Genomic DNA, 19,065 nt, shown 5'->3' with positions numbered 1-19,065 from the left:
CCTTCATTTTAAAGTCTGTTTCATAGTTCTCTCTTCCTCGTCACTTTGTTATGCCTGCCAGTCCTTCAGTCATTTCTCCTTCTCATCCCCCTCAGGGTGGCCTAAAATAAAATTAAACAGACTTTCCCACAGTTATTTATTGGGAAGAGAGGGACCCATTCCATTACCACCACAAAGAAGCAGGTATCTCTCCTTGCCTGCCTCTCCCTGGAGCCCTGTGCCGATGGGCACCTTTCCAATCCAGTTAGCAACATGTGCTTACTGCCAGCCTGCTGCATGTGGCCAACTGCCAGCAGGAGGGAGGCCGAAGCAGCTCATCTCCCTCATGCCCATTGAGCTGCAGCACGGGCTCACTGGTCACAGGCAGATGCCCTGTGACACCAGCCCCACTCGTCGAGATGCCCCTCTGCGATGGCTGTTGATGGCAGCCCTCACCAGGCTCGCTTTTGTTTTCCAGTCTTCCTTTCCAAGAAGTGTTTGCATCTCAACTGAACTTTGAAACCGAAGACCTGTGGCTGAGCATTTCCTCCCGCGCTCAAAACCAAAGCGGAGTCACATCCCCGTGCTGCAGCTGCCCTGGTCGCTGCAGGCTGATGGCCTCCAGCTGCTTCGATGGAGGGCAGCACCAGCATGGGGGCACCCCAGGCACTTTGGCATGCTGCAGCTGGGTGACTAAGCTGAAGCAGCAGGAGGAGCTCCTTAACAGGATGGGGGAATGTCTCCCACCCACTCAGGGACTGTGCACCCATCTGCACTCCTCTGGGTGATGGCATGCACTCACCGCCCACTGGGTGACCTCCAGGCCGAAACCTTCGCGTCCCAAGACACAGCTGGAGCTGCCCTCACTCACAACACTTTCTCAGGGGCTCTAGCTTGAGTTTTATAGGGCCACGTTCCTTGGATTTACCAATGGTTTTTGTATTTGCCTGAAAAGCAGACAGGACTACAGCCTTCTAACCAACTTTAGCATTTGCCAGTTTGGAGAGGGTTTTCTGTAAATGTGCCCCATCTGCTTGTGCACAGAAGACCTTTCACTGGAGACCACTCAACAGAGTCACCTCCTCCTCCCACACAACACTGTCCCCATCTGGGGTCCCTTTCACCCTCCTCTGACTCTCAACAACAGCAGAGCGTGACGAGCAATCATGCTACTCCTGGCAGCGCTTGTGGCCACAGCCGCCTGGTCTTGTAAGTCCTTCCTTACTTTCTTATCTTTCCTCACAGGCACCCGTGCTCTGCTAACAGGCATCTTCCCAAATCTCTGAATTCCACTTAATGACATCATTTCTTCTTTTCTCTTTCCTAGGTGGATTTGCACAAGAAATTCCCATGCAGAGCCCTACATTCATCACCAAGTCTAAAGGAAGTGTACGTCTGCAATGTAACTTTAAAGATGTCTCTGAAGCTTTTGATACCACCATCATACATTGGTATCAACAGAAGGTGAATAAATCTCCAAAGAGGATTCTGTATTTTTCAGATGGAAAAGTAGTAGATGACGGTTTCCAAGCACACAGGTACATTGTTGAAAAGGTTTCTCGCCAGAAACTGTGTGTTCTTACAATAAACGACATCATTCCAGACGACACTGCTACCTACTACTGCGCCTACTGGCGCAGTCACTGTGGTGGAAACTCAAGGCTCACCTAGACAAATACTCCCTCAGCGTCTCAACCACAAACAACTTGAAAGATCCCGACTCACTTGCCTTGGTTTGGGTGAGATCCCTGGCCTCAGGTGCAGGGTCTGGAGAAGCAGGACATGCTTGGTGCTGACTGATGCCTTGGAAGCATCAGCTGCCAAAAGCTAGAGATTTCAACTGAGCAAGTGCAAAGTGCAAAGGGAATGGTGAAAGCCCAATAGCTAACCCATCCTCTGCATTGCACCTTCTCCTCCTTTTTGCTCAAGCATGTACGTGAACTGGTTGCAAGGATTTATTTAACGGAAAGTGACACTTTTCCGTACTGGTTGATCCTGGAAATAGGTCAGCACGTTGTACTGGAGCTCTTCAAAGACTTTGGCCTCACAAAGAAAACTGAAATAGAGAACTTTAGCCTGAAGGTTTGTAAAATTTTAAGCAAAGAAAAAGGAGTGTTATTTTCACTTAAAAATCAGTAGCTGTTGGAGGAGGAAGATTTTCTATTTATTCCTCCTGAGATCTGGAGGTGGGAATTTTTGTTCTTTTTTTTTTTTGAGCTGTATCAGCCCCTTTACCCCTCCCTCTTGCTTATCAATGTCTGTGTTTCACTACTGTTCATCGCAGTAGTGACGTATCCGAATTACCCAAGAAGTTGGAGACAGAGTTACCAAAGCCAGTACCAAAGAAATGAGCTTTCCATATTTAAGACCAGCTTTCCTTATTTGAGCAATGCATCCCTCCTAGCTGTTGCCTCAAGGTGCATGCTGACCCTCATAGCCTGAGAAATTCATCCACAGAGGTTTTTCTCTAACATCAAGCCTCTCCTTAAATTTTCCTTCACTGTGGTACCCTGATACTGTCATCACTTGGCTCACTGAAGTGTAACTCATTAAAGAATATTAGTCTGACGGGATGAAAAAGTGACATAACAATTTAGAATGTGTATTAGGTCTCCAAATGGTGACACGTCAGTTTTGTCCTCCTCATACTTGCAAGCCCAGATCATACAGGGGAGTTAGACAAGCTGTCTGCAATATGCAGTGCTTCACTTTGTTTCTTCTAATGAGACCTCCCAGCTACTCACTGTCATGACCGTAATCCAATAGTCCCAGCAACTGCAGGTGAGATGGTGGTGGCCTCCTTTGCTGTCTGTCTGAGGACACAGCAGGAAAAGCACCAGTCGGCACCATTCTCTGTCTACATCGCTCCTGCTGTTGCTTTGTGGTTGCGATTACGATGTTCCTGCCCCGGAGCCTTCAAAGAAGACGGTTGCTTTTGTTACACCTACTTCAGCTGAGACCTTCACCCTCAGTCTAGTTCCTCCCTCTAGCCACAAACCGTAATTTCTTAATGATACATTATCTTGGGCTGTTTTACAAGAAACCCAGGCGCAAAGGAAAAGCCTCCTTCTCCCACCAGCTAACAGATGGAAAGCTGCCGGTAAGTCGCTGCTGCAGAGCCAGGAGTGATTCCAGAGGATGGGCACACAATAACCACGTACCAGAGACAGAAAATGCAACCCGCAGCACACGGACACCTTTGCGATGCGTATGGTGCTGGCTCTCCCTCCTTTCCCTCTGCTGAAATGTATTAAGACAACTAAAAATGAACTCCATGCTAGTAGTACTTGATGTCACTTAATTGCAGGTGAAAGGGGGTGTACCCCTTTGGGAAAGAGCAGGATTACCACCTGAAATTATGTGTTTCTTAACATGCACAATGCTGTGCACCTATTTGTGTGTCTAAAATTGAAGAGACACCTTCACCTAATTCTTATGCATTAATCGGAGGGGTTTTGCAACACTTTAGGAAAGAGATTTGCTCCAAAGGGCACTAGATATCAGCTGCACAACCAGAAGCAAGTCTGAAATTCCTGATGTCCTCCCAGCAGCCAAGGGCCAGGCCTTCACTCAGTCTGCTGGGGCTGATTGATTGGGAAAAAAATGGGATTTTCTTCAGCAATGGCATAGCAAGAGAGCATGTTAGCTTATTGCAAAGTCGGAACATAGCGTGGAACACCTGGATCAAATACTTCGGCACGGGAACCAAGCTAATTGTCTCCAGTAAGTACCATTATTATTGATCTGATTTTCACAGAGGAGTCATTCAGGTTCTCAGATAATTAAGAATGAAAAACTGTAGGAAAATTAATTTCTGCCTGATAAATCACATTTTGTCTGTGAACTGTGCATTCCCACCCAGTTGGGTGGGTTGATGGGCAATAAATATATCAATCTCGTGAATAGAAAGTTCACCTTTAGAACAATTAATGGAAAAATGAGGAGAGGTAAAAATTCAAATATTGGCATGGATTCGATACTGTTCTGGGAAAGAAAAGTGAAGCGCTTGATAGTTTACTCTCAGAACAGCAAGTGAGAAATGCAAAAAGTTTCTTACTGATAGAGGTGGTTCAGTCTAAGTTGATTGGGAAGGAAAATTGCCTGGAATGTAATAAATTTCTAGTTCCTGGCCCTACTGAAAGTAACTGGTTTACTTCTGCATTTGTATTAATCTTAATTGTGGTGAAGCTATGCAATCAATAAGATGAATGCTGTTTTCAGTATAAAGCATATAGCAATGCCTACAGTATGTTGCTCAGAAAATATATGATACTATCAGGGGGACTATAATTAAGTCAAATCATAAAAAGCAAAGGAGAGATACGGAGAAATTTAAAATGTTATCCATGCCTCTGACCAAAAATGTTCTCTGGTGCAATTTGCAATTAAACTGTGGCTGTGTAAAGGCAGCTGCTTTTGCCAAAAAGACAGAGTAACCACTTACCAAAGGCATGAATTTAGTTACAGGCGTCAGCAAGTTTTGTTTAGAATATGGACTTTGCATTTAAAATACAGGCTTCAAAATATGAGTTTGATGAAACTTTAGTTAAGGGACTTTCACACAATAAGTAATTTGCAAGTTAGGACACTTAGGAACAAAAAATTGTTTACCTGTATATTTAAATCAACAAATAGCTAGTAAACTTTCTCAATTTCCTTGGGAATCATAATGTAACCACATTTCTTCTTAAAACAGCAGAAAGGGGTTACTTCAGAGAAAACCTATCAGACCAGAGGCAACAGATTTTTATTAGTGAGATCCCAGAGCTTAAAAGGATTAGAACATAGTTATGAAATAAGCACAGCACTGCTTTCTTCTCAGAAAATGATGGGTTTAAAAACCTGAACATTTTCCTCACTACAAAAATGGAAGTGTTTCTAAAAATGGCACTCTAGTCAATGGTAAAATTTCAGCTATTGCACTGGGCCAGATTTATCACCATCCTCTAAATCAGATAGACTTTTTCTGCAGCCCATGCAAGAAAAGTGCAGTGCAGGAGATATTGCTAAGCATGATTAGACTGTGGGATGCTGATGTCAAAATATTTGGAACTGGAACTAAGCTTATTGTTTCAAGTAAGTACAAAATGTAAAACTTAACTACTTCTAAAATGCTTTTCAGTACAGTTATATACTGGCTGCGTGAAGTGCTCTGCTATTTTAGCTCCTGCTAGTTTTAACTCTACTGAATGCTTTGCAGGATTTTCCTCAAACAGCATTTCCATAGGCAGAGCACAACATAATTGTTTTGTATTTATATATGAAATGGGGAAACACAACAGCTATTGCAGCACAGATGTATAACTAAGTCCATTATTATTATTTTCTTCTTAAAGATGAATTTAAATATGGCAAAGATAGCATTCAGAGAACTAAAAGATGTTCTTCTTGTCTTTAAATATGCATATTCAACCTTTGTGATATTTCTAATTCATTCTGATAGAAAAGTGTCAAAACTTTGGGTTACTCAAATTCTTTGAAAAGCAAACATTTTCCTTTAGGGCTATGTCTGACTATACCAAATTAAAGAAGTTATCTGAGATATGCCCAGAACTGTCTGAAGATATGCATAGTTGAAAGGCTGCTCTCTCTTCCTAGCTTTTGCAGAAACTGCTTATTATCAGTTATTACTATTATTAAGGAAGAATGCAAACTCAAAATGTTTTGACATACTTATCAAAGTTATTTTGCTTCAGGTAAACTTCAGGTGCTTTAATACTTGCCTGTGATTTGGCTCAGCTAAGCACCTGAGATGAAAACAGTTTGCGTAATTTTGACCATTGGAAAATGTTGTATATCTGGTTAGTGAGAGGCTCAATGCCAATCCATGCACAGTTTTGCTTCATGTTACTGACAACAAATATATTGGTCAGGGGTCTTGTGGTGCTCCGATATCAGCATAATGTTCACCAATTCTAGGTCTGATTTTATGGGGATGTATAAGGAGCAAATTACTTGGCCACTATCTGATCAAATAGAGCCTCTGTTGGTGCTGCCTCTCTCCAGAAAGCAGAGACGGAGCCAAGGTGCTCAATCTGCACCATCCATCTAAACTTTCAGAAGACTAAAATTAATTGAGATGAATCCTGTCCATTTAACAACATACACGCCCTCGAAAACCTCCACAACTTTTTTTTTGGTTGGTTTTTTTTTGTTTTTTTAGTTTAGTTTAGGCGACTGCTCCATTTTTACTTTTCTAGGGTGTAAATATTGATTACACAGCAAATCTGATTTTCTTTAAAGAATACTATTTACCCGTATAAAGATATCAGAGCTGCATTGTTATCGCAAAGACTTTATTCACTGTGATGGGGTATTACACCAACGTGTTTGGCTCCAGTACAAAACTCACTGTGTCAGGTAAGTTACATGCTATTTTCCATACAATAAGCTATAGGAGCTTGGTGTGGTCATATAGATGAGTGTTATAGTGTCCCAGAGGGCACTCAGCCTGCTTAGAGCCTCAGTCGGCACCATCCTTGCGCAGGATTCCACTCCCCAGCTTGTCATTCCTAAAATAAGCCTTGTTGTATTTGTAATGCAGCGGTTTAGGCTCATAAACATTTCTGAAAAGGAGCTAATTTGAGCCACTTTTGATCATACTCATCCTTGGAAATGTGGAGGAAAATGACCTGTAGTAGTTTCCAGAGTCCTCATTCTTTCCTCCAGCTGTACTGAAGGAATAAGAAGGGAATCAAGCAGCTGTGACTTAAGCATAAAAAATGAAAACCTCTTCCCAATACAGATACAAAGAGCAATAGGCAATGCCTGTTGCCAAAATCCTTTTTTTAATTAGGCTAACAAAAGTGAAATAACTTGTCCATAATCGTTTTTGCCATGTACACAGCACTTTGGTGGTAGAAATACCACCAAATGTTCTTATTGCTCAATAACACGCAGATCAACAAGTGAACCATTTTTTTGCCTTTCCTGCAGAGACATTTATTTTAGTGGAAAGTGGAGGGCAAAAATCTTCTTTTTCCTATTAACTATGCTTTAAATGCCATAATCCTGGAGTAAACAACTACACAAACAGAAGGCAGAGGAACTATTGCTACCAAATGTTTTAATCCTGGTTAAATACATAAATTTACATCAGCATATCAAGCAAAGATTGTTTTTAATTATTTATATCAGAAAGATTAAGTAAATCATAACTATAATTCAATAGAAATACCTGTGTCAGGATAAGCATTTTGTTTTTACTGAAAATCCTTACCTTGTTAATCAGGTAGTTGACATGCTTTTAGTGTCTACAGTGTAAAATAAATTCTTTACAAGCATCACTCTAATTCTGTAGGATTTTGTCTTTTTGAGGCCAAGGCTTCTGACTGATTAATAGAGTAAAAGGCCTGTTGTTACCTCACACTGAAGATCAGGCATTTCATCACAGCTTGTCTTTTCAGAGGTGACTATCCAACATTAGTTCAGTAAGTTACTCCTCGCGGGAAGAAATGGAGAAAACCAGGACTTAGGATAAGTAGCCTTAATTCAGTTGAATCATCGGGGTTTGAGTTTGACAGAATCTTTTCCCAGATCTGTAGTGAAAGAGTACAATAATATAAAGAGCCAAACTCCCATCAACTTGTAATGAACTTGATTTTGTTCTTGTTGGTCTCTTTTAATTAGTTCTGACCAAAAGGAAGTTGCTTGAGACTTAAAATAACACAGGTTAACAGAAGGGCTGGGATTTGAGAGACTTGTTTGGCATTTGCATTTGGTGGAACAGATGAGTTTTTAGAAGCTTACAGCAGAACAGGAATATTAATCCAACATAAACTGGCAATACAGGATTCTTCTGTAAGTATCTTTCCAGGGAATTTAGGCACTCACAAGGTTGCAACAGGGAAGTCAAGACTGACCTGAAGACTGAACCAGCCTCTCCAAATCCTGGTTTTTTTCCTTCAGCACAGAAGGAAGAGTGGCTTGCTCAGCCAGCATGGGGCTGGTTTGTCTCTGCTATCTCTTGTGCTACAGCTGCAGCTGGGTCTCCCTGGCAACTCACAGGCATATTGCTAACTGATTTTGAAGTGACAAAAAGAACAATCTACTAACATTTCTAGGAAATAATTTCATAGCAGAAATTGTGGCAGCAATATTTGATTTCTTTAAATGCTCTCTTCTACATATTACTGAAGTATCTACCTTGTTTTCATCAAATGCATTGAAGTTCAGAGTTCAAAAAGCTACAAATTTTTGTAATTCTATGTAATAAAATATACATTGCCTAAAGGTACATTATACTTAAATTTATTTACACATTACCTGAAATTGGATTAAACTGACTTTCTACCCTTTTAAATCAAAATGGTGAAGATTAATGTATGCATTAGTTTGCATTAGTACTTTTTTTTTAACAGGGAAAACATGAAGCCCTGAATCAAAACCTAGTAGACTTGGAAGTCCAAATGAGTGTTAGGACAGAAGGACGGACCTGCAAGACATAAATAAGGGAAGATGTGGCCACTCAAAAGAAATCTGCAGAGTGAAAGCCTGTTACCATGATTAATATTAATAGGAACATTTCCAAACAGCTATAAAATGTCAAGGATTTCATGGGCATGAAGATGAGTTCAGTATCCAATTCTTCTAAGGCAATGTTCACAACAGGTTTCAGTGTGAACATTCCCCTGTTCATAATGGTCTCTGTTATCTTAAAGCCATGGCCCAAAAAGATCAGCTTGAACTGGTGACAGCATGCAGTGCTAGGTTCTTGTTGTAGATATATATTTGTACATAGAGGTACATGGAGATATACATATAAATGCATTATTTTCCATGTTGTCAAGGTGATAACCTTTACTGTTCCTCATGTTTTCCATAGAAACCCCAGGGGATGCTAAGTAGTCTCAGTCTAGAAAATTAGAAATCTCAGGTGCGCAGGATCTGCTTAAATATTTCTGTGATTTTGAATGCCTATTGTTAAATTAGGGCTCCATCCTCCATTTTGTCAGTATTCCAAATCCTTAGTTTTTGTGTACATGCAAGTTTATTTATTTAAACCTGAAAGACTAATGTAAGTGAAATCCGTTGTATGAGGAAACATGGGTTCATCCCTGCGCCATTTTGTAAGGAAAGTTAACTACAGAAATCAGAGTGTCAAAAGAAACCGGTGCATTTCTAATAGGAAAACTAGGTTAGGCTGGGACACAAAATGAGGTTTTAAAAACATTAAGACTAGGTGGGTTTTTGCAAAACACTTGTATCCAGTGAATATTACAGTCTTCAGAACTGGCACAAAGCTTATTGTTTCTGGTAAGATTTTTAGTATCTAAGAAAATATGCCTTATTCTGATAATCCAAAATCTAGCGGAGAGGGAATGTGATACGCTATTTTAAAATATTTATAATAGATTAAAATACAGAGTTAAAAGTATAATACAGAAAAGTGATGTGGACTTTGAAGTAGCAGAATTAATTTCTTTAGCACCCAAATGCTTGTATAAGAGAGGTCAGGGTAAACTATAGGACTTAACATAAGCCATAAATTCCTGAAATATAACTTCTTTTGGATACTTAGGGCTACATCAGGTCATTCCCTTGTGCAAAGCTTACTGCCCAGAGCAGCAGAATCGGGGTAACCCAGAAATGCAGCTGTAGATCGCCCCTTGGCCTCAGAGCAGGGGAAACTGAGGTGCTATACAGGAAAATATTGTGAGTGCCAACAGATCCCCTAAACCGTGGCTGAAGCTCTGCATCTCTCTGGTCAAGGGGAAGGTCTTTCCCCATGGATTTGTCCTAACAAAGCTGATTTATTCTAGCCAAGGGAAAACAAGCTCTCTTGGACGCACTGTAGTACTGGTTAGCTGCAGGCAGTCAATAAATCAAGAGATAATCAAGAGATTAAAACATGGGGGGAAATCCCGGACCTTTGGAAATGTTGCCATTGGTTTCAGTGTCAGCAGGATTTCAGCTGAGGTGCACATGGTTTTCCCTGGGGAGAAGCCAGAAGGCCCTGGGGAAGGACAGGCATAGGAATGATGGAAGTGAATACTTCTCTACAGCATACATAAATGCATGTGTGATGTTTCCTTCTGGTAATGACTGCCTGCAACAGTACTGCACGGGCAAGTACGCAGGATTTGAGAGTGAACAGTCCTGATCCTGCACCCATTTAAGCAGATTACAGTAACCTCAACATGCAGAGGATTAGGCCCAAAATGAGTAAATGCCCCTCCACTAGGCTTGAGAGGAGCTGTGGCTGTTCAGGACTGCCTTTCATTAATTCAGTTAAACAGTGGTCTAGAATGTGTGTATTTTTAAATCGTGTGGTCAAAAACACTCACCATGGCAGAAAAAAAAAAAAATCTAGAAAAAAAATCTAGAGGAAATACGGTAGCTTAATCAATGCCCTGGACAACAACAGTTTTGGTTTGTTTTGATATTTTTTAAACAAGTGATGGCACTTGAAACTGAATTTAAAGTGAGCATCACTAAAGACTAAAGGCTCTTTGGGAATAGCAGCATTAGTTGAGATTGAATTAAAATTTTCTACATTCATCTAGCCAGATGAATAGACTCTTGTTCATATGATGGTTTTAAAATCTGGTCCTTGTCTGGCCAAAAGGTCCCAAGAAGTTTTTGTAGTGGAATAAACCACTGTGTGTTTGAAAAGATATTTGGTTCTGGCACAAAACTCATCGTCTCCAGTAAGTGTTTTCAACTACTTTTTTTTTTTTTGAAGTTTTGTAATGGGAAAGCTTTGAAGTGAAGGTTGCCAGCTCTTTAAGGTATCTGGGGAGGCTCACAGTAGTTCAGGACTATACTATGTTATTATAAATGATAATACCTGAAGTCACTGGCAAGCAGGACAAGAACGCTGTTTGAGCCGAGTGTGCTGGGTGCTCTCAGCTCCCACTGGCTTGAAGGGGAACTGAGGAGCTTTGAGTGTCAGACAAAATTACTGCATTTTGTGGGATCATCCAAGTAATGAGAATTAAAATTTCAGCTTAAGAACACATTGACTTTATTTATAGATCTTATTTATAGATACATACAAAGAAACTGTAGAGGAGTTTCGTTATGAAAACTGTTGACAGCTAATCTATAAAAACATGTAATTTGAACCCAAATGCATTAATAGCTCATTGATTACAAGCCTAACTCCAGAATTTTATTTGCACAATATTTTTCAAGCTCACTGCATTATTACAAGAAAGAAAAGACAGTTTTTAGCTTAAGAAATACCTGAACGTGCTTATATATTATTTTAAAAAGTAAGACCTGTGTACCTTTTAAAACCTGCCTTAGAAAACTGTTTAACAAAGTAAACAGCAACATTTTTGAAAGTTTAACTAAACCAAAAAAGGCAGCAGAATGGAAGTTCATGACTTTAAAATCCTTCAGAAAGGATCAGATCCTTTGCCCAGAAAAGCCAGTGTAAACTGTCTTGTTGACTTCAATGACTTTACAGATCAGCCTGAAAATACATCAAAAGCTACAGCCAATTATACAAGTTTTCATCCTTTTTTCCATAAACATACCAACAGCTTATGGAGATACATATATATCTTTTTCCCCACACAAACATATATATACATGTATATATGCAAAACTTAATTTGTTCAGTTCTCCACTGTCATCCATTTACCTATGTGTGTACATGAGACTCCCCTATGCATGCACACAGTATTCAAGCAATATGTTACCTCAGTATTGTGATATGATTTAAGAGTTTCATTTAAGCTAAGCACCTAGGGTCTTTTTATGGTAAATGGAAAGACACTGGCAATTCCAGCGGTGGAAATTATTCCATCTTAATAGAAGTCCCTAAAATGGGCAGGATGAACTAGCAGCTGGAAGCATCTCTCTCTGCCTCTCTATTTAGATTTGATAATCCAAGAGAATAACATCAAACCAGACAAGTAAATTTTAGCCTACTGAAATTAGTCAGTGTAACTTACTAAGCATTGAAAACCTAAAAGAAACACCTAAAATAGTCATGAGGCTTTGCAGAGTGCAATGTCACTGGGACAGGAGCTACATCATGGTCTTCTGAACATATACAACTCTGGAACAAATAAATTATTTTAGAAATTAGTTTAATCTTGCATCCCTGGGAGGACTGATGCATAACGAAGATAAAATTAACCACTAAATGAATGTTAAAGAACCATAAAATTGTTAGCAATTTTATTTCTGGTACAACAGAACTCAGTCCACAGCTTCATTTCAATGACAAATCTCCAAAATGAAGGAAATTGATAATATAAGGCTTATCTTTTTGAAGGTTGACAGCCTTATGCTTTGGTCACCTTTGTTTTTAAACACTCAGTATGAAATACTTCAGAGAATCACTAAGTTGTTTTAGGGGGGATGCAATGTAGAAGATTGCTCTAGAACAGCCAGATCATTTAAAGAAAGGTGGAAGCTTTTTGGCAAAAATACATGTTTATATTAATGTGTTCTCTCACAATGCATGAAAACTGCAACACTCAGCCAGACCACACTTTAAACCCTGTGCATCTAGCTGCTCAAATTCAGTGGCAGAAATTTACGTAGGAATCTAAAGAAAAAGAGTGGTGTAAGGAGATGGACAACCAAAATGTCTCTGCTGCCTTAAAAAAAATATCTTAGGCAGTACCTTCTACATACCTTCTTCTGAAAACTGTATCTAGTCTTCGCTTTCAGTTAAGCACAGACAAAAACAACCGCCCATGAGCACTGCCTATGCATGCACTGCAGGCATTCATGTTTAATTAAAACAGACTTTTAGGTTTACTATCCACTTTTATAATACCAAAATGTCTTCTCTCTGTGGACAAAATCTGGATGATTTGGACTCCTCCTAATAACATAAGATTTAATCCAGAGAGGCAAATAAAATGGAGATTACCTACAGTTAGCTTGTGGAAACAGCTCACTTTTCATTTAAAATATATTCACATATGTTCATAGTGAGCATGTTTCACAAAGCACATCACCTACAACAACTGTAGCATGGATGGATATGCTATTTGGATATAGAAACATTATCTAGATATAGCATGTTCTTCTGCTTTAGTTTAGTTTTGTTTTTTTCTTTTCAGATGTGTTAATTCAAACATTTAAACAAATCTAGTATTGAAGGAACCACATTGCCAGACTTTGGGGTCCAGAGCATTTTGTGATTCCGTTTTCCTATCTTTATCGAGATCATCACCTGGCAAATACACAGCAGGTCTTCAAAAAAACGGCAACAATAAATTTCTGTTGCCTTTTTTTACCCCCCAAAAGTCACAAAATTAATATTAGCTTTAAAAAAATCAATTAGATATACCAGATGTTCATTAATTAGCAATGGGGACATATATATATTTAATTATATATATAATAATTATATATATAATTAATTATAACATATATAATTAATAACATATATATAACATTATAACATATATATAATTAATAACATATATATAATTAATTATACTGGGGACATAAAACTGCAAAGCTTTGAAAGGTGGTCTACCTTTAACATTCTGTAGACAAACTTTTCATGTAGTTGTTTTTCCATAATCATTATAAAGCAGTATTAACTTCCTCTTATAAAATAAATGAACAAAGGTTTTTCAGGAACTATTACTATTATTTAATAATTGTCAAAGACTTGTGCAGACAAATACACTTTCTGACAGCAGTACTGCTCAGAAGGCCGTGGGATATAGGCTCTCACGTAGTCACCTGAAGTTTTCTAACTCAGTTTCAAGGGAGATTATTAATATCTTCACCAATATTTCAGTTCCTTAATATTTCTCAAAAATAATTTTTCAAACAGTTTTGAGTAGGTTTCTAAGGTTTTAGATAACCAGACTTAAATTTATTTTTCTAATAAAATACTCAAGAAATCTTTTGTGAGATACTTTTTAATCTACTCTAGTATTAGAGTATTAAAGAGCAGACCTAGTCTACTCTAGTCTTTATCAGATGTGTTGCTTGACAAGAAGCATGAACAAAGCAGTCTAGATGTTAGTGTTCACTAAACAGTTTAGGACTTAAATAATGTTTCTCCATGCACATGGCACAGTATCAAAGCTTACATCAAAGATTCTCCAGACTCTGGAAGACTCTATATTATCTAAACAAAAATGAGTTTAGAATATTTGAATTGAGTCTTGTCTTCTGATTTTGAGCTTGGTTTTCTGTACCGTACCCATGAAACTTCTATTCATTTTAGTTCTCCATAAAAGAACACATTTAAAAATAAGGTTAAAAGTCATATTTTCTATTCCAAATTATTCTAAATAGTATTGTAATTGGTTTTGACTGAAAATTAAAACTTGACATTTGGGTCCATTTAAATAATATTTAACATAAAGTGTGTTTGAATGCCAGGTTCATCCAGCTCGCCAAAAACTTATTTTTACTTCAAGGATGGAAGCAGCTGTAATTCATCCATCCTATTACCTAAAATTCCTTTTATACATGAGACATTTCTATTCGCATCCTAAGTATTTCACAACAAATTAGAGAGCTAAAACATTTGTTAATAAGACATTTAGGTTGTTGCTCTTCAGAATTTATATTTTGTGGCTGCATATTTATTTACTGTACACTATTGATCTTCAAACCCTCTGTTTTGTTAATTTTTTTCTTCCAATAATCAATCCAGGCAAAGTAAGTTCTAAACCAGCACACTCTGAAATCCTGCAGAAAACCCATGAAAATCAGACAACGTATGTTTGCCTTATTGAGAAATTCTACCCAGAATTTATTCGGGTGACATGGACCGATGAAGCACATAACAAGGTAACAGAGAACGTAGTACAAGGAGACCCTTGGAAGGCCACAGAAGAGGGTGAATACTCAGTCAGCACCTGGTTAACTGTATCAGCAGCGAACAAAGACAAGAACTATCACTGCAAATACGAGCATGAAAGCAAAGAGCATTCACTGCAAACACAAGGTACATACTACATGTTAAAAATTTCATTCTACGTATTATTACAGACCTCACTTTTTCTTTGAAATAAAATTATAGAAATAATGCTTTCTATTACTGTTCCTGAAAGCATCTGTGCTTCTTGGTGCAACAATAGCTAAAATACACATCCAAAGTTTCCCCACAAAAAGCAGCCCAGCCTGTGCTATGCTCCCCAAGTGAATGCCCCTTTGTAATAGGTAAAGAGCAGTTCTTGAACCTCATCAGGTATAAACTAGCATAGCTCCAAAAGGGCTGCACTGAGCCATGCTGGTTACTTTCCAGTCTACAGAAGTTTCTGAAAACAATATTACCTCTCTGTTACCCATGGCTTACAGGTGTAAGTCCCTCTGACACCCCCTGACATTACTCACAGCTATAAAAAACTAATGAGTTAAAAACAAGGTTGCTGGGGATGTAGCGCAAAGTTTAAATATATTACTTACTCATAGTCCAGCAAAAGTGAGGTAATGACCATGTATGAAAATAAGATATCTCATTTAATTGTGGAAAGATTGATTATGCAAAGCAAAATCTGAAAGACAATGCAATTTTAAAGAAAAAGTAACCTATAATCAATCCAAATTGTTTAAATCATGGTAATATCTTTAAGAAAAGCTGCCTATATTAGTTTAGATCAATCTTTGCTCAGTACCTACCTCAGTTCAACTTACTATAAATTAACGTGCATGAGAGCATGGCCATGAATAACCATTACATTTCAACCTTCAAAATACATTCTGACAAAACCATGCTTTTAAGTTTTAGGTGGAGGATGTATTTAGGAATGTAATACAGATGTCTTTAAGCCCACATATCAATGCATACAAACACCATAAGCAAGAACAAACACAAATTTGCTGTTTCAAGCACAAAAAGGGTTTATTTTAAAAGGACAATCACCACCAAAACAGAAAATTCCCAATAGGGGAACCTTATATCATACTCTCCTCTGGATTATTCTTTAGTGTTGAGCAACCATTAAGTAACACACTAATTGAGGTCCCTTCTGATGTAAATTATTCTGCATTTCTAATAGTACGTTGTGAAGGCAAAGAGACTGCAGCTAAAGGTCAGGGGTCAAATTGACTGCAGTTCCAAATAAAAGAGTCTCTGCCAAGGAACAGCCTAATGGACACATTCCTGAAAGGGCAAAGGCAAACCTCCCACTTATAGCAACAAATACACAGTCACTTCTCTACAAGCATTTACCCCCTTCCAATTCTCTCTGCAAATGAATCCTACTGATGAACATCTGCTCTGCAGACCGATCTTGAACATCTTTTTTTGTTGTTTAATATTAACTTCCCATTTCACCGTTGATGTACTGCCTCTTTTTTTCCCTATTTCTCAATTTCTGTTTGTTAAAATTAAATAAAAGCCTAATTGCAGCATTTAAACTCTCTTTCTATTAGAATTTAACAAGTCATCTTCTCAGGAAGAGGACTGCAGCACATATCCTGGGAACAGCACAGTTTTTAATAGAGGTAATTAAAATGTATTAAAATGTGGGAAAGTGATGCATGTCATACAAGACTTTAGATATTGCTACATCAGATCATCATGAAAATCACCTTTCTAGATAGCATACAGGAAATCTTTTAAGTCTGGGGTCTGTAACTTAAAAATGCTTCAGTGCTACTCTGAATTAACTTCTGTTGTGGATTATAAGAAGGGGCTCTCCTACCTTTATTAGGTAGCTTTATTAGGAGCTTTCTTACAATGCTACAGATGCCATTCAGGCTATTAGATTATTAGCCTGCACTGAGTGCCATTTTTTTGAGTACCTGAAGTAGTTAAATGCTCAACGTTTCAGCTGATGCTCCATCAGCCTAGCAATTGCCCAGCACTTCGGACAAAGAAATTTTATTTCAGCTTGAACAGGGATTTAGGAAGAATCATGAACACTTACGTTAAAAAAATCCAACACCAAAGGATTCAAGCAAACATGATGCTACTGGTGATCAGTGCTGCAAGCAATAGAATTATGTTCCTGCTTTTCCTGGGAATAATAACCCAGTGGCATTGAGAAGCAGTCTAATGCTAAGAAACCTGATTGATATAGAATTTATTAGCAGTGCAAACTCACTCAAAGGACAGTCAGATGTTGTATGTGTTTATACACTGTCCACTGGAATCAATGTAATTGCAGCAGTAAACAGACTACACAGTCCCAGTTCTACCAATCTTTTAGGAGGTTGTACAATATTGACATTAAACAAGACTTTTCTGTCTTATGTTTGTTACAGATCACTTAATGCACAGGACAGCTTATTTAGTGTACATTGTCCTTCTTCTGAAGAGCTCCATATATTATCTCATCGTACTCTTCTTCATCTACAGAAGGTGGGCTCCAACCAAGCACGAAGGAAAGAAAGCATAAATGGTGGTTTAGGAAAGGCTTACAAAATTGTCTTCAATTTGCTTTGCTATGTACTTATCCAAATAGACTCCCCTGCTCTCAGTTTTAGATGGAACAACAACAAAAAAATCCCAAAATAATTTTCTGGCATTAGTGCATAGGGCTGTTTTGCTTTATTGCTAGTGTTTTTATATCTGTCTGGTTTTCCTAATTTTTCTGAGTATTGAACTGAAGTGGGCAAAAGGAGTAAGGTTACATACCTTGGATTTTAATCCAAAGTCCATATTGCAAAATGAGGAAGGTACTCATATTAAAAGTAGTTATGCATGAAGAAGTTTAGAGGTGTAACTGGGCTTTTGACATATAAAGCACAGATGCATTTTATCATTGCACTTAAGGCTTAATTAGGAGCATTCCTATGCTGTAAATTCACAGGCATTTGTTCATTTTTACTTTCAATGATTTATTGCAACTCATGTATCCACTAAATCAGGACTTAAATATTCTGAAGTCATGTGTGCTTTAAGAGTCAATTAAACACAACTTTAAAAAGTGAACATAATAATTTTGAATTAAGAAGTCAGACAAGCATAAAAGCAATTCTAAGGTGCATATGTACAGAGATGGAAGAAATCCACCAGGCCCCACATCAGCACTGTGGCACAGACTGAAAATCTGCACATTGGATTTTTAAAGAAAGAAAACAATTGTAATAATCATGAACATCATCCTGTTTAGAGATACCTTTTTGAGTTGAGCAAAACCTTAAATCTCAAGCTTTGTTAGAGAAAGTGTTTTCACAATAGAGGAAAAATTCTCAGATGTTGGACTTTGAATTCTTCATCTCCAAGTTCCACAAATCAGTTCCTTTCAAATTTCTGTGGAAAAATTGGAAGTAGTCATACTGGGGTAAAGCATTTGCTCAGTTTGGGGCAAAACACTGCCTAAGTTTGGAGATAAGTACCTGCAGCATTTACCCTCACTGTATCTGTAATGAAGTAGAGGGCAATAAAAGCTTTCCTCCAGGGACATTTGTGAGGCCTGTGTTTGTTCTCCAGCATTTCCACAGTATGTACCAAGATGGCTAGAAAACCTGAATTCATTTCTCTGTTTGTATAAATTCCTCAGGAAATCAAAGATCCTTAAAACCATCAGTTTTCTGCTTTTCAGCATAGAGGAACACTTTTACACAGAACAATAAAAGCTAGCTTCTTACATCTTTTCTGTTGAAGAGCTAAGCCAAGCCAGGGGTAAATGCAGTGCTGTTCCAACAGGACTGCCTTCTAGGGCTCATGCCAGCGCAAGGGAAGGAGAACATAAGTCAGGCTCAGTTCTAACGACCACAGCTATTTTACTAACAGCATATCTTACAAGCTATTTCACAATCTGCGTATTGAAGCCAACGCAACTAATTACTGCCTTCAATGTCACATCACTCTTCAATGCAAAGAAAGATGTGATGTCTAGTCTTCAGTCAAACTCTCTTTGAGAAACCGCTGGTATCCCATGCTATTATTTGTTAAGGCTTGGTTCCAATCAAAGTGAAATAAAATAGCTACAAAGGTATTTTTGGAATGCCATTACTGTAGATTTCACTAGCATCGTTGATATTACTGCCCTGGTCTCCCCTACCTTTATCCCTGCTAGAGAAACGCTTGATTGCATTAATGAACCAAGATCTCTTTCACCAAAATGATTGCCCAAATCCAGTTGCCATGTCTCATACACGAAACTGAAAGATGCTGTCCACACAGCACAGGAAAATAGAGAGAAAACACAGCTTTTTAAGCTTTCTGCACAACCCCCCCTGCCTACATGCAACCCT

General features: G+C 38.4%; 1 protein-coding gene and 1 gene segment (V, D, J or C); one reads left to right on the top strand and one right to left on the bottom strand.

Annotated features, from left to right (window-relative positions):
* The first annotated feature begins 649 nt into the window (after positions 1–649).
* On the top strand, positions 650–18,269 carry LOC126045890 (T cell receptor gamma constant 1-like). The segment is given in 6 exon segments: positions 650–1,188; positions 1,307–1,624; positions 5,014–5,055; positions 14,570–14,863; positions 16,294–16,365; positions 17,128–18,269. Coding segments are annotated over 6 exon segments (903 nt in total).
* LRRFIP2 (LRR binding FLII interacting protein 2) overlaps positions 18,030–19,065 on the bottom strand; it is an 86,969-nt gene continuing 85,933 nt past the window's right edge. The window contains exon 29 of the mRNA XM_049817537.1: positions 18,030–18,118. The gene's annotated coding sequence lies outside the window, so the exon portion shown is untranslated. The remainder of the gene's footprint in view (positions 18,119–19,065) is intronic.

Source organism: Accipiter gentilis, chromosome 14 (assembly GCF_929443795.1).
Source record: "Accipiter gentilis chromosome 14, bAccGen1.1, whole genome shotgun sequence".
NCBI lineage: Eukaryota > Metazoa > Chordata > Aves > Accipitriformes > Accipitridae > Astur > Astur gentilis.
This window is presented reverse-complemented; position numbering and strand designations above follow the sequence as displayed.